This window comes from Thunnus albacares, chromosome 23, assembly GCF_914725855.1.
Source record: "Thunnus albacares chromosome 23, fThuAlb1.1, whole genome shotgun sequence".
Taxonomy (NCBI): domain Eukaryota; kingdom Metazoa; phylum Chordata; class Actinopteri; order Scombriformes; family Scombridae; genus Thunnus; species Thunnus albacares.
Window position 1 is genome coordinate 24,341,586 of NC_058128.1, and position 13,617 is coordinate 24,355,202.

At 39.1% G+C, this 13,617-nt stretch overlaps 2 protein-coding genes across 2 annotated transcripts; both read left to right on the plus strand.

Annotated features, from left to right (window-relative positions):
* The first annotated feature begins 41 nt into the window (after window positions 1-41).
* Window positions 42-7,507, plus strand: golt1ba (golgi transport 1Ba). The gene is made up of 5 exons (XM_044342815.1): window positions 42-205; window positions 1,334-1,425; window positions 2,068-2,246; window positions 3,050-3,131; window positions 4,815-7,507. The coding sequence occupies exons 1-5, from the start codon at window positions 181-183 to the stop codon at window positions 4,851-4,853; spliced, it is 417 nt and encodes a 138-aa protein (XP_044198750.1). The 5' UTR covers window positions 42-180; the 3' UTR covers window positions 4,854-7,507.
* Window positions 7,508-9,566: 2,059 nt separating this feature from the next.
* On the plus strand, window positions 9,567-12,743 carry spx (spexin hormone). Its single transcript, XM_044343626.1, has 6 exons — window positions 9,567-9,873; window positions 10,418-10,501; window positions 10,671-10,728; window positions 10,834-10,896; window positions 11,400-11,486; window positions 12,523-12,743. The coding sequence occupies exons 1-6, from the start codon at window positions 9,868-9,870 to the stop codon at window positions 12,585-12,587; spliced, it is 363 nt and encodes a 120-aa protein (XP_044199561.1). The 5' UTR covers window positions 9,567-9,867; the 3' UTR covers window positions 12,588-12,743.
* Window positions 12,744-13,617: the final 874 nt, after the last annotated feature.

Consider the following 13,617-nt stretch of genomic DNA (forward strand, 5'->3'; position numbering starts at 1 on the left):
ATTGAATGCGATACGGCGCTGTTCCGGAAGATGACATCGCGAGAAGGTGTGTTTCCGGAAGACGTGGCTGTTGCTGCAGTGGCAGCTGTCATCTAAATTCTTCTTAGATGAGCACCGGTATAGCTACTGTACTCTTTTCTTTGTTTCTCCTTTATCGTCACCTGTTGAGTCAGCGCCAAGATGATTTCGCTAACGGACTCTCAAAGTAAGATGCTTTGTACCTTTAGGCTGCTTTATATTAGCTTCTTCTCAGCTTCAGTAGCTGGCTGACTAGCTATTAGCATTCAGTGCTAGGAAAGTTAGCCTTTATTTTAGTCTTATGGCATGTCACAAACGAGGAACCAACAGCCAACACCTAATTCTTAATGCTGACTTGTATAGCTGCTGGAAAGCCCAAGACTTGAAAGTACACTGAAGTTGTAACTAACCTTACGTACTGGAAAAGCTTCGATTAGCTTTAAATACAGAGTGAAAAACGTAGCTCATATGAAAGCTCCAGTGAAATGACCATTTCCAGTTTCACCGTGGTTCCCTCGTTTGTTTGTTTACTTGTTTATTTGTGTATTACTGGGGTATTTATGAACCAGGTGTTCATTTTAAATCCTGAATGCATTCAGTGAATAAGTTTGAACTTGTTCAGGAATAATGCAGACATGCAGGACTAAGCTTCTGTCACTGTGTATGGAAGAAAACAGGCGTACGGATTTGATTCTGATAATTGTCTTATTTAATCAAATAAATATAAATATAATTTTAAATGACTCAATAGCATGCTGTCACTACACCAGTAGTTGTTGGTTAGTATATGGTTTTATACAGGAGAACAGATAAGCCCAGCTATAAAGTAAGCATATTCATTCTAAAGTAAATCAAACCTAGTAATAAGAGCACCTACACAGTGGCTAGTTAAACATTATCAGTAACTACCAAATGAACAGCTTAAACTCCTCACTTTACAATATATAAAACATCTGTTGCTTAATTCTTATTATGTCTATTAGCAGCCATTAAAAAAATATGAAAGACTAAATGTTAATGCAGCATTTTTTTTAGTCCCACTCCATTTGTGTTTTGCTTATTGTTACTTCACTTCAATGTTTAACCATGACTGTACAGAATGATGTATGTACATGAGTTTGACACTAAAAGGCTGCTTTCACATTCCAAGTCCCGCTGATAGGGAATTATGAAGACTGACTGGTTAAGAGGACAGTGTGTGTTCATATCATTGAATCTAGATGCAACTAAGAGAAGCATGTTCTATGTTGTATCTTATGAACGATGTGACAAACCTAAGTGATCATTTATCAGCTGGTATATGTGTGTCCTGCAGAGATCGGCATGGGATTAACGGGCTTCGGCGTGTTTTTCCTCTTCTTTGGGATGATCCTGTTCTTTGACAAAGCACTCCTGGCTATCGGGAATGTGAGTGTTTCTGCTCCATTGTTATGATGTTATCTGAGATGCTGAGAAACATGCAGGTGCAACTCTCTGCCCGCCATATTAGCTGGTGTTGACAGGGAGAGAGAGATAGAGAAATGCCAGAAAGGCAAGATGCCTGTCTTCAAAGAAGTGATCTTTTCTAGTTAGAATCTGCTTTAGTGACTTGTGTAACAACATTTGATTATTTAGCAAATAAAGAGAAAGGGTCATTTCCTCCCTACACCTAATGGTATTGAGCCATGTGGGTAGTTCTGGTTTTAGCTGTTGAGATTTTAGAATATCTTTATCTGAGTACGCTGAAGGTGAATAGAAATTTGTTTAAGGACAACATGGAAAAAAGTTTAAAGAAACAATGTCTGAATTATTCTCAACAGTCTTTGTTGTGGATGGAATTTATGAGAAAAAAAAATGTGTGATTTGGGTGAATTGACCCTTTAAATTTCTTTCTCTCATCTGTACTCCATCACCTCTTCTTTTGTAGCTCCCTTGTTATATTAGGGTAATTGGCTACACTGTCATATAGAAATTCCAATCCCTACTCCTAAAATTGATACTAGCAGTCAACATGTGCCAGAGGTCAGTCAGTATTGGACCAGCCTCTAATATCCCCTTTTTTCGTTGTAGATCCTGTTTGTTGCTGGACTCGCCTTCGTCATCGGGCTGGAGAGGACCTTCCGCTTCTTCTTCCAGAAACACAAGATGAAGGCCACCAGTTTCTTCCTGGGAGGTGTGTTTGTGGTGCTGATTGGCTGGCCCATCATTGGAGTCGTGCTGGAGATCTACGGCTTCTTCCTCTTGTTCAGGTGAGAGGATGCAAAGGGGCACAAGCTGAGAAACAGACAGTCTGTACTATTACAAAGCTGGAACTTTGGAGGGCACAAGCAGTGTCTCCATGGTAGCCTCAGTGGTCAAACTGACCTCACGTAACCTCATATTTGCATAAAGGTGGTCACTGGTTAACCCATCAAGTGAGCAATACTACTTGCAAAGCCACAGCAAGTTTTAATAATGCTTATTACCAAGCAGGAATGTTTATGTCATGTTACCATTTTAATGTTGGTAACAAACCATTTATGATTGTATAGGATTTAGATTAGTTTTACATGTTAAAGTCAGTTTAGTAGTTATGGTGAGTCCTGCTCAGCCTATGAAAACAGTTGTATAATGTCCTCTGTGGCTGGATGAGCCATTCAGAGTTTGAGATAATTACCCCTGATGATGTCATGGTGATGTTATCTGTTAGCCTGCCTCACAAACTGGGGGCATTCATTTACAAGGCGTGGAGGATATAATAAAGTAATGCTATTGAATTATGGGAATTGTAGGATCCAGGGTTTTTGGAGCTTGACACATACGGTACTAAAAGTCAGGATATCTTAGCCTTGCTCCTTTGATTTTTGATGTACCATTATTTTTTTACTGTCAAAAGCCCCCCAACTTAATGAAAGTGCATTACTAAATCACTGGAGTACCCCTTTAAAATGTAATCTTATTATTGGTCCATGTTAATTTACCCCGCTCAGGCCTACACAGTTACTGTATAGACATGACATGACAAAGACTCACTTCCCTTTCTCTCTCTCTCCCTCTCTCTCGTCACATTCAGGGGTTTCTTCCCCGTTGTAATAGGCTTCATCAGAAGAATACCTGTCCTCGGCTCCATCCTAAACCTTCCCTTCATCAGTGCAGTGAGTATTACCCAGCGCTGCAACAACTCTGCAGCTCCGCTATGTTTACATGCAGCATGGCTCTTTTTCTTGTTCATTAATCACCCTGTTCAAACACCTCAACCGCAACTGATTAACCAAACTGCCCCAATCAGATGACAGCTCAGCTCCTGCACATCACAGCCCCTCTATTAAAACAATACTTTCAGGTAATCCTGTGGGAGACTGCCTGTAAACGCAGTTACTGAAGGGATTGATTCGATAGACATAAAACCTGAGTATAGACGGTTGTGCAGCTTCAACAACAAAAAAGGCTGTTTTGGAAATGAAGTGATGTCTGGGTCATCTGAGCTTTAACCTATAGTCTTAAAAACCTATGATATTTCCAGTGGGGACTGTCACTGTGTAATTTAGAGAAACAAATGAACAGACACATAGTTAGTTTTGTGGCTAATGAACATGCTCCTACCATGCTGTTGTGTGGGAAGCTTTGTTTTGAGGTGAATGTCTCTCTGTCTTTTTTTTATTAAAGCCTTCGTAAGGCTCTGAGGACAATCAGCAGTCGTGGTCAGTCACTGCCGATTTTCCCTTGCATGCTAACATGTATAACACGCTTTACAATATTCAGAAGATGGCTGTCTCACCATAGAAGGGAAATCATATATCTTAGTGTAGGGACCTGGTAATTTTTTTTAATTTTCTTTATGTATGTGACTTTAAAGGCACACACTACAGACAAACAGTGATTCGCAAATTGGTTACTTTTGAGACATTATATTTTTCTTCTGTAACTTAAACTATACAAAACAAGATTCAAAGGCAACTATGAAGACATATAGTACGTTTTCCATTAATGCCTGTTTTAGCAACTGTGCTGCCTTTTTTTTGTAAATTGTGTTCTTTCTGGACATTTTTGAGTTATTGTCCGCTCACATTAGAGACTGATGTAGCATATTCATCTGTGCGTCCTCACAAAATACGAGGTGGTGCTGGAAGTTTGATAACATATGACTACTAGCAGGGCTAGTTGGTGAATTACTGTAGCTGGCAAGCTAACTGGTAATATACTTTCTTGCCGGTAACATACTGGCAATAGCCCGTTACAATAGCTCACCAAGCTAGCAAGCTTGGTAGCTAACAAACAGTTAAAAGTTTATTCAAGAGACATCTTGGCCAGATCTGCCTTGCAAGAAAGTTTTGACTTCAGTGCCCTGACTTTGCCTGGTTAAATAAAGGTTAATAAAATAACCTCATCTATTTTGGACTAGGAGGCTCCCAAGGGGCAGCTACAACCTGCAACATGACCCTGGCCTTGCAGGTCGTAGCAGTCCCTCCAGAGACCCGCCACTTAGCTTTGCTGCCAATTTGTCCCAATGGCCCTGCGGTACTGCAACATAAAAATCCCCTGAATCCCAAACTCTCAGATGTAATTAGTGAGCAACCAGTTTTCAACTTATGTACAAATTTGCACAATTTCAATAAAATAGGGCATTTATTCTGTGTGTCCTGTTCACCTGTGGTGTGTCCCCTGAAGTCATGCATGCTCTCCATAAATGCTTAAGGATAGTGGCCAAACAGTGCAGTCAAGCCATTGGGTTAATTCTCACTAACACTTTGTATCTCATTAAAGATCACTGGTCTGCGTGTCAGATTGTGAAAAACAACCATATGACACTTAACACGGTCTCTCTCTTTTCTTTTCAGTATGTGGACAAAGTGGGCGAGAGCAACACCATGGTATAACACTGACTTTTTGTACCCAGAGAAAGCTGTTTGACTACAGCCGTTTTATAAAGCAACACAATCTCCCATCGAGCTGATTTAAAGCAGCTAAGGTTATACATTCAGATTCCTTCCCCCTCCAGCAGGCAAAGACTGCTCTGTTTGTCTATAATTACATTGGTCAGCGCTACCAATCAAAGGCTCATCAGAGCGTTGTACCACCAGTTTGTTACTAAAGGATGGCGTTACTAAGGTGACTACAATAAATATTTCAAATTCTATTGACCCCTTCACCATTGAGTGCATCTTGCATGAAAATGGAGGATGGAAGACACCCCCAAAAGCACCATAGACTCTATTATCTACGTGGCTTTCTTACTCTCTGGAGCAAACAGAAAAAAACTAACGACCCTCCTCAAGGATGAGAAGTGGACCGACAGCTTGCCATATGTTGTCATATTTCTGTGCCTGTGCTTTAACTTTATTTGGATGAGAGCTGTTAAGTCCTGCATTTTGTCTCTTTGCAATTACTCTGTGACTCTTAGTTTCTTTCTGTCTTGCAGCTATTTGAATACCGAGTGTGGCTATTGTAATATTTTCCCTTTGTTACATCTCATTTCTGTTTACGGTTGGCTAATTAGTACTTCAGTGTAAATTATTTTTTAAATTATCAGTGCTTGACTTCATGTATCGGGAGGTGTTTTGGATCATACTGGTATTTATTACGATGTTGTGCCCAAATAACTACTAATTGTATGTTCTTTGTATTAAGGCCTTGTTAAAAAAAGAAAGTGAAATGGCAAAGTTCATTGACATGTCCTTGTTGGTGCGAGAAGCTTGGTGACCACTAGCAGGGCTAGTTGGAAAACTCCTGTATCTGGCTAGCGCACTTGCTAGTCAGTCGGGAATGTCAGTCACAAAAGCTCTCCAAGCTAGCTGTTTTGCTAACTGTCACTTTGCAAGCCAAGCAGCTCAGTCGCTAACTGGAAGGTAAAGCAACATAGTTAATTCAAGAGATATATTTGTTCCATTGACTCCTGTCTCTTGACTGTCTGCCAGTCATTGCTCTTTTGTTGAACAGTGAGACTGTTCAACTGTCCATTCCCCCAGAAGGAATTCACGCGTCAAAGTTCACCAAAGTTAAACTCTATGTGAAAGATTCGGGCTGCTTTACTTTGCACCTGCAGGGAGTTTTGCTGATCACAGCGTTTCAACTGAAAGACATATATGTCAGTTGAAAATGTAACTGTTTTAAATACTACTGTGACCTGGCATTTATTGTTGTTTTCCTATCTCCCAGCAAACTATTGGTTAAAGGTGTTGCATATAGCTCATCTATCACAATAAACATTTTATCATTTTTCTTTTGCTGCCAAAGCTAGCTTATAAATGTATGATAGGTAGGAAACAAAACATGTCCATAGTATTGAAAATCTACCAAAGGTCTGCTCAGATTCCTAATCTCATTATGTATTCCTTGACTAGATACTTCCTGATTAAATCAAAGTTTTCCCATTTTAGAGCAGATGCTAGTGTTTAGGCAGTATTTACTATTTTGGTCTTTTAGTTACTTCTTTTCAATGAAAGAAGTGTATAAGCACTACTATAGAAACATTTTAAAGGATAATCTGCTTTATTTTCAAAACTCTTTGTTGTTAATATATCCAGCAAAACTCTTGACATGTGAGATGTAGAATCAGCTAAGAATCAACCTTTTTTTTATACAGGAAGCCAATAATCCATTTCTCTTCCTGTTTGTCTTCTGGGTTTGATATTCTGACATCAAAGCACACAAATGAAATGCTATCCAGAAGCCAAATCTTTATGACAGAACAACAAAGCATTTTCAAAATGTAATGTTCACTGTAGTGTGTTATATATGAGCAGCAGTGTTTTCATTCTCTGCCAGTTGATTTTCATAGCATACTGAAATGAACTGAAACCAATGGTTGCCTGCAGGGTAGGTATAAAGTGTACACCACTTGTTTTTAAAGGACAGTGTATTTCAACTTGGGTCTTATTAAGGCCAAATCTATGAAAAGAAGACCCAAATTGTAATAAACTTTATCCTTTAATGGGTTAAAACATGTAAAACACTGGTATGGTCCCTTTTTAAAGTGAAAAACATCTCAATTGAAGAACTCAGATAAGTTATTCCTTTTGTTTAGAGCAGTTAATTAAATAGGAATGTGTAAGAACAATTGAACTCTTTCCAAACTTCAAATTTTTTTCAACACAAACCTATAACACCATCAAGCTGTAAATTGTTGAGCTGCTGCACCAACACAAAATGGGAACAGCTCGTTTTTGTGGACGTACAGACCTTTATACAGTGTATAAATGAGAATTGGTTTTATTAGGTCATATTAACTAGATAGTCCCACTAGATGCTTTCAGAGTCCTTTCTTCAATAATTCATTCACACAGCAGTGTCCCTAAACCTGTGTTCAACTCTAACATTTTCAAGTTCTCCTGTCTCCTTGTGTCTTTGAGAAAGAATTCTTCATCGTCGCACACATCAGCCACAACAACCCAGGAGCTGAATACATGAATTCTTCAACTGTGGGTCTTTCTGTTCAAAGCATAGAGACAACTGAAGTTACCTGTGAAATGACAATGTTTTGCTGTATGGCACTTTTGTAAATATACTATGAAAGTTAGCTTTGTATCTGCCATCCATGTTGCTTCTGGTCATTCATTTCTGTTTTGTCACTGACTCTTTACATGCACTGCAAGTCAGAGGTTTTATGATATCAATGCATACTATGTATGTTTACGTGAAGCTCCAGCAGTGGAATTTTGAGGTAAATACCCTAAAATCAAGAAGTACATAAGTGTAGGTGAGCCTACAGATAGGCTAGAGAAACAATGTCAATCAGACAGTCTACCCATAGGAGAAGTGGAGAAACACAATGAATGTAGGTGGATGCTTCCATGCAGAAGGTCACTGAATGGTTTGACAGGATGAAAATGATGTGAATCATATGTTATGGCCTTCACAGTCATCAGATCTCAACCCAACTGAACACCATCTGTATGCTCAACTACCAGCCAGTTATACTATTAGATATAGTAGGATCATACTAGGGTCATCAGAGGATGAATGGTTTTGGTGATGCCCCTGACCTTTTCTCTAGTACCACCATCAGATCAAACTTTCCAGTTGTAAACATGAAATCTCAAAATCTAACTGGCCAATTAGGATCAGATTAACTGGACATATTCATGCTCCACAGAGGAAGGTCTGAAAACTTACCGTGAATATCCATAGTCCTCAGAAGATTCAAATAGATGTTTTTTTAGTCACTTATGCTGCACTCAAATCATGGGATGTATGGTACAGCTTTCAAGCGCTGATGTCATTAGCCAATCCGAGATGGTTGTATGATTGGTGATTCAAGTTTTAAAAATACTGTGCAGTGATGATATTGTACTATATCCATTACATTTTAGTTTAATACCTTTGAACTCCAACTGATGTGAAGCATCCACATTCATTTGCTTTTTCAGGCATTTCCATATCATTAGGCAGTAAGTCAAATATATTCGAGCTTTCAGAAAAATCTGTTTCTTAGTTGAAATTTGAAACCTGGATATTTACCTGAATACTAAAAGTTAGTAATTGGTAATTATGATAACTCCCACATGGCATGAATGCAGCATTAAGCTGAAAGGAATTAATTTGTACAAGTGTCGTCCAACCACGTCTGAAGCGAAAAGTGTTTATAGCGGTTGTAAATGGCTATTTGAAGGTGAAAAATCAAATGAGGATAAATGCGCACATTTTCAGACAGTCTCCTCAAAGACAATTCATGGTGTTGCACTCATTAAAATGACAGAAGTAGTTGCATGTAGAATGAAAACAGAGCTTGAGAGAGATGTTAAAACCCTGCCTACTTTTACACCTCCACACACCTGATCAATCACAGATTAAAAGGAGTGAGCTTTTAAAACTGTTGTTTTTGGAAAGTTATACAAATTATTGGATGCAGCCTGCCCCAGTTCCCCCCCAGTGACACATAGTTTGAAGCATACTGGTTTCTTCACACTTAAATGTTCATCTTGCACACAAGATATGTGATAATGTATCCTCACTGCATAAAGACTTACAGCCAAGAGCATATTCCTGCTTCCCACAATATGGTGATTGCACAACCTATAGTGCCATCCTGGGATCAGTACTTTAAGACTCAGTATGTATAAATTTGACTTCTTTCAACCCATAAGGAATTCAGTGTTCATCCACCAGCACTTCTGGGGTCTTTGAAAGAGCATACAGACCCATAGGGAAATACAATGTACCGAATCTATAATTTAAATATAACTGTAAATTAATAATAATAATAACAACTACACATCATTGTCAGTGTTTGGTACCTGTGGTGGATGGGGGGGACACTGGGGGTACTTGGACCCCTCAGGGTCCTGGCAGCTGCCCTGATAGTTAATGCTGCAGTAAAATTCTGTTCTCCCACACTAACTCAACCTGCAGGCTTTGGATAATTCCATTCATTATTGGAAGAGTGGCCTTTGGATTCATAAAATCCACTACTCATCCACCCGTGTTCTGCTTCAGTGAGCAAGGTGCAAACATATCAATATTGCTGCAGAGGAGGAAATATTACTGCTCTTACCGACAGTGAAAACATCAGCCAGAAGCAGTCCAGATTTCACATTAACTGCCTGCGGCCTCCAGATGAGTTATTTTGAAAAACTACCGCAGCCGCTGGTGGAGCTGGAACTGCTTATGGCAGCTGTTTTAATTCAAAACTATTTACAGTGTACTGCAGCCTTCTAGGAAAGGAGCAGAATTGATCGGTCCCTCGTTCATTCACTCTCATACCCGCCCCCGTTTCATCAAATTGGCGTGCCCTATCGCTGCTGGCATCATGAAGGAGCGCGGACCACAGAGGGTTCCCGCCCCGGAGGATAGGCTATAAATACAAGGAGAGTGGAGCAATTACCCTGAACCTTTCACTCTGCTGGTATCTGACACGGAGCCACTGCACACCGAGCCCACAGGATCTCTGTCACCATGAAAGTAAGTACAATACACACAAAGTCCGTTTGAACAGGAAGTTTCCTTTAATTAGGTGGAAAAATCTGCTATTATTTATTTCACCTGTTTCTAGAAGTGGTATCCACACTATTGTGCAATCTAAAAAATAAACAAATACAAATAAATACATTTTCAGCTGGACTGCTTTAAGGAAAGCAACATTTTAATAAAACACTACACTTAGCCTATTGACTTTATGAAGACCGAGATTTGTCATGTATCGTCCAATATTTTCTGGCTTTTCATGGAAGAATCGCCTGGCTGCTGGTGTAAAACATGTTGTTGTTGTTGTTGTTTTCTAGACGAGGTTCGTATCCACAGATATATTCAGAGTAATTTTATTTTTTGCACTTAAGTTTCAAAGTTTAATTTTTGTTCAGTGAAATTTCTCTTGGTGCGTATCCTGTGCGTAATGCGTTATTTACGCACCACGTGTCGGATTCTGTCTTTCTTTGAGAATGATGTTGCTGTGCTGCAGATTGTGAATTAAAATGATGATCTTCATATCTTATCTTAACTCCCACAGGGTTTGAGGACCATCACATTAACTTATGTACTCACTCTTTTACTACTGGCAACGTTTGTCACACAATCGTGGAGTGCACCGAAGGTAAAGCTGGTTTCTGTCTTGTAATAAAACTACTGACAGTGATATTTACACTCAATAATTTGAGTAAAAGTGCTAAAAAAAAAACAAAACAAAACAAAACAAACAAACTGACTCTGGTCTTATGGAAGAACAGGGTAAAAAGCAAGTTGTCTTTGTCTCTTACAAATAGGGCTCTTTCCAAAGGAGAAACTGGACCCCGCAGGCTATGCTGTACCTCAAAGGCACTCGTATGTATCCACTGATCACACATGTTATTACATGGACAGTAACTGATATTATGCCTTCTCAGAGAAATAATGTGTGCTGGGTTTTAATTTTGTGCACTTTTTCAGAGGGACGCAGGTTCATCTCAGAGGACCGAAAAGAAGGAGACGTGTATGACACATTACACTTAGGTACAAAGTTTTACTGAGTTAAAAATCAGTTTTGAGTTTTTTTTCTCATATTGCTGACTTAAGTAGAATGTGTTTCATGTAGCCTTAATCTTCTGTGTCAGCCAAATGCCAAAAGACAACTAAATATAAACAATTTAAGTGATTCAACTTCATAAAACACAGCAGTTGGTTTAATAAGTAAGATATGACTGCAGGACATAAATGAGTCCCTGTTATACTCAGCTGTTTGTTTACAGCTGTTGTATTTTAGTCTTCTCATCCTGGATACATTTACCTAATCTCCCAACTTGGTTCAATGTCGATGATTTAATTTCAGTACAAACAGCAGCTGCCTGCTATTATTTTATGGATATAGTTGATGAGAATGTTTTTCAAAAGAATCTTGGCGCTGGAGGAACCTTTGGCCCGTTTAGTGTAATAATGTGAAAGTGGTTTGGGTGAGGTGGAACAGCAGGGCTGAGTGGTGTAAATTAATGCAGTGTTTGATGTTTGTTCCCTCACAGAGACCCGCAGTCAGAACACAGAGAAGCTGAGCGTGGACCAGGCAGCCACCCTCCTGCTCAACTTCCTGCAGCAGGCCAGGGAGGGAGGTGAGAGCAGCAGCTGGGCCAGACACGGGATGTTTCTATCAATCTAGCTGTATTATTAACACTAAATTTGAGCTTCATTTGTAGAAAATGTTGTGTTTGCATCTTTATAACAAAGATCCTTGACTTTTACTGCCTTATCTTTGATTTTTTTTGAACTGTTAATCAAAATACAGATAAAATCATCTTTTTGTCCATTTGTTTTTACCTGAAAAACATGCAGAGAAGGCAGCAGTACTTTTTTTTTTTTTTTTTTTTTTTTTTTAGCCCTGAATGTTGTTGCAGCTCTTCTTCCCAGGCTGCCACAGCTCCAACAACCTCCAGGGTTAGGGCAGCCTGAATGTAGCCTGAGAGGCAAAACCCGGGGCAACAGTTATCAGAACACTCACTGTTGCATAAAGCTTATTGCTATGAGCTCACAGGTGAATCAGATGAGAATAGCTTCATTTTTAACCGACTCTTCCTGTTTCTCATCTGGATTTTGGGTGCTGGACAGCAAGAGAACACTGCTAAGAGAGATTTCAGTGAACTGTAATATGAAAGGAAGGATTTTGTAGAAATGACACCTTTGGTCATACTGGATAATCTGTCCATCAGCAGCAGCAGCAGTTTACACAGCTAGTTTTCTTAGCACGGTGATAGCGTTTAACATAAAAACTTATTGTAACCCTGCACTCTGATCATCTACTTGAAGAAGCAGATGAAAATACAGGTTCCCACACTTATATTTTCCACAACATTTTAGTTATTTTATTGATGAAATTCAAATAAACTGTAAGGTTTAGGTAGAGAAATAACAAAACATCATCAGTGTCTAATTATTGAAGACATAAATGGTACAAATTATTCAACTGGTGCTATACCTAGTTGTCTTTTGAATTTGAAGTGCTGTTGTTACAAATAGCTCTCAAAAACTTTTATTTTTGTCCTCAAATTGACAAACGTTGTGATTTTTGCCATATTTCCTGGTGAAAGTTGATGGTCTAGCCTTCTCAAGACTTCCCTATATTTTATCCTCTGTCTGTCTCTGTCTCTCTAGCTGATGAAAACCCAGATGAGGTGTATTTCCAGGAGCTGCCAGTGTGGAAGAGAGAATACTTCTGATATCTGTCATACCTTTGTAAAGCTGCCAGACTACACCATGTTTGTGTTTGAATTTTCTGTTGTTTGTGAGGAAGAAGACACAGCTGTTTTGTAAATATGAATTCTCTGAGTATGTTTGAAATGTGATGTTTTAATAAAGAGTTTGAATTCATAGCACTACTGGTCTGAGACTATCTGAGGCTCTAAATTTACATGGACTTGGCCCTTTAGTTCCAATGACGGGACATTTTATTGCTCAGTAAACAATGATATTTTACACAACAGTTGCCTCTGACTTTGTGGCAACAGTTTCCTGTTTAACCACTACAGTGCCTCTGTGCACAAATCCAGCTCCATAAAGAAGCTCTTCCTAGTGACTGACCTCAACTCCATCCAACACCTTTGAGATGAAGTGGAACACTGTTAGCTGGACCTCATCATCCAGCATCAGTGTTGGACCTCACTAATGCTGTTGCGGCTGAATGGGAGCAAATCCCTGCAGCCAGGTTCCAACATCTGCTGAAAAGCCTGAAATCATAAGAGCGGAGGCTGTTTGAGCGTCCACATATTTACCACACATACAGTATATTTTGCTCCAGAGAAAGCTCTTAACCAATATGTTTGCAAAGGAATAAATCCCAATAATTCATTTTGAACAAATTCAAACTCTGTTCAACACAAGATAATGACGTGTCATGGAACAGTTTTTGGGAGTTGTCATGTTTTAGTTTCAGCTCTAAAAACCTTCTGTGTTTCTCAGTCTTATGACTATCTGTCAGATAAACATGAAAATGACGAGAGGTTCTTTGATCCAAAAGATACGAGCTTTTCATCCAGCAGTAGCAATACGTTACGTTATAAATAACACATATTGAACACTTTAGTGGTGAAATCAATTCATCTGACCTTTGGTGCATAATCATCAATAGATTAGATTAATAGAGCACATATCTGAAGACTGAAGTTGTTCTTGTCTCGTACACAGTGAAGCTTCAGCAAAACCCTCACAATCAAAAAGTTTCTAAATTCCTTTGGACATAAAATCCAAAGA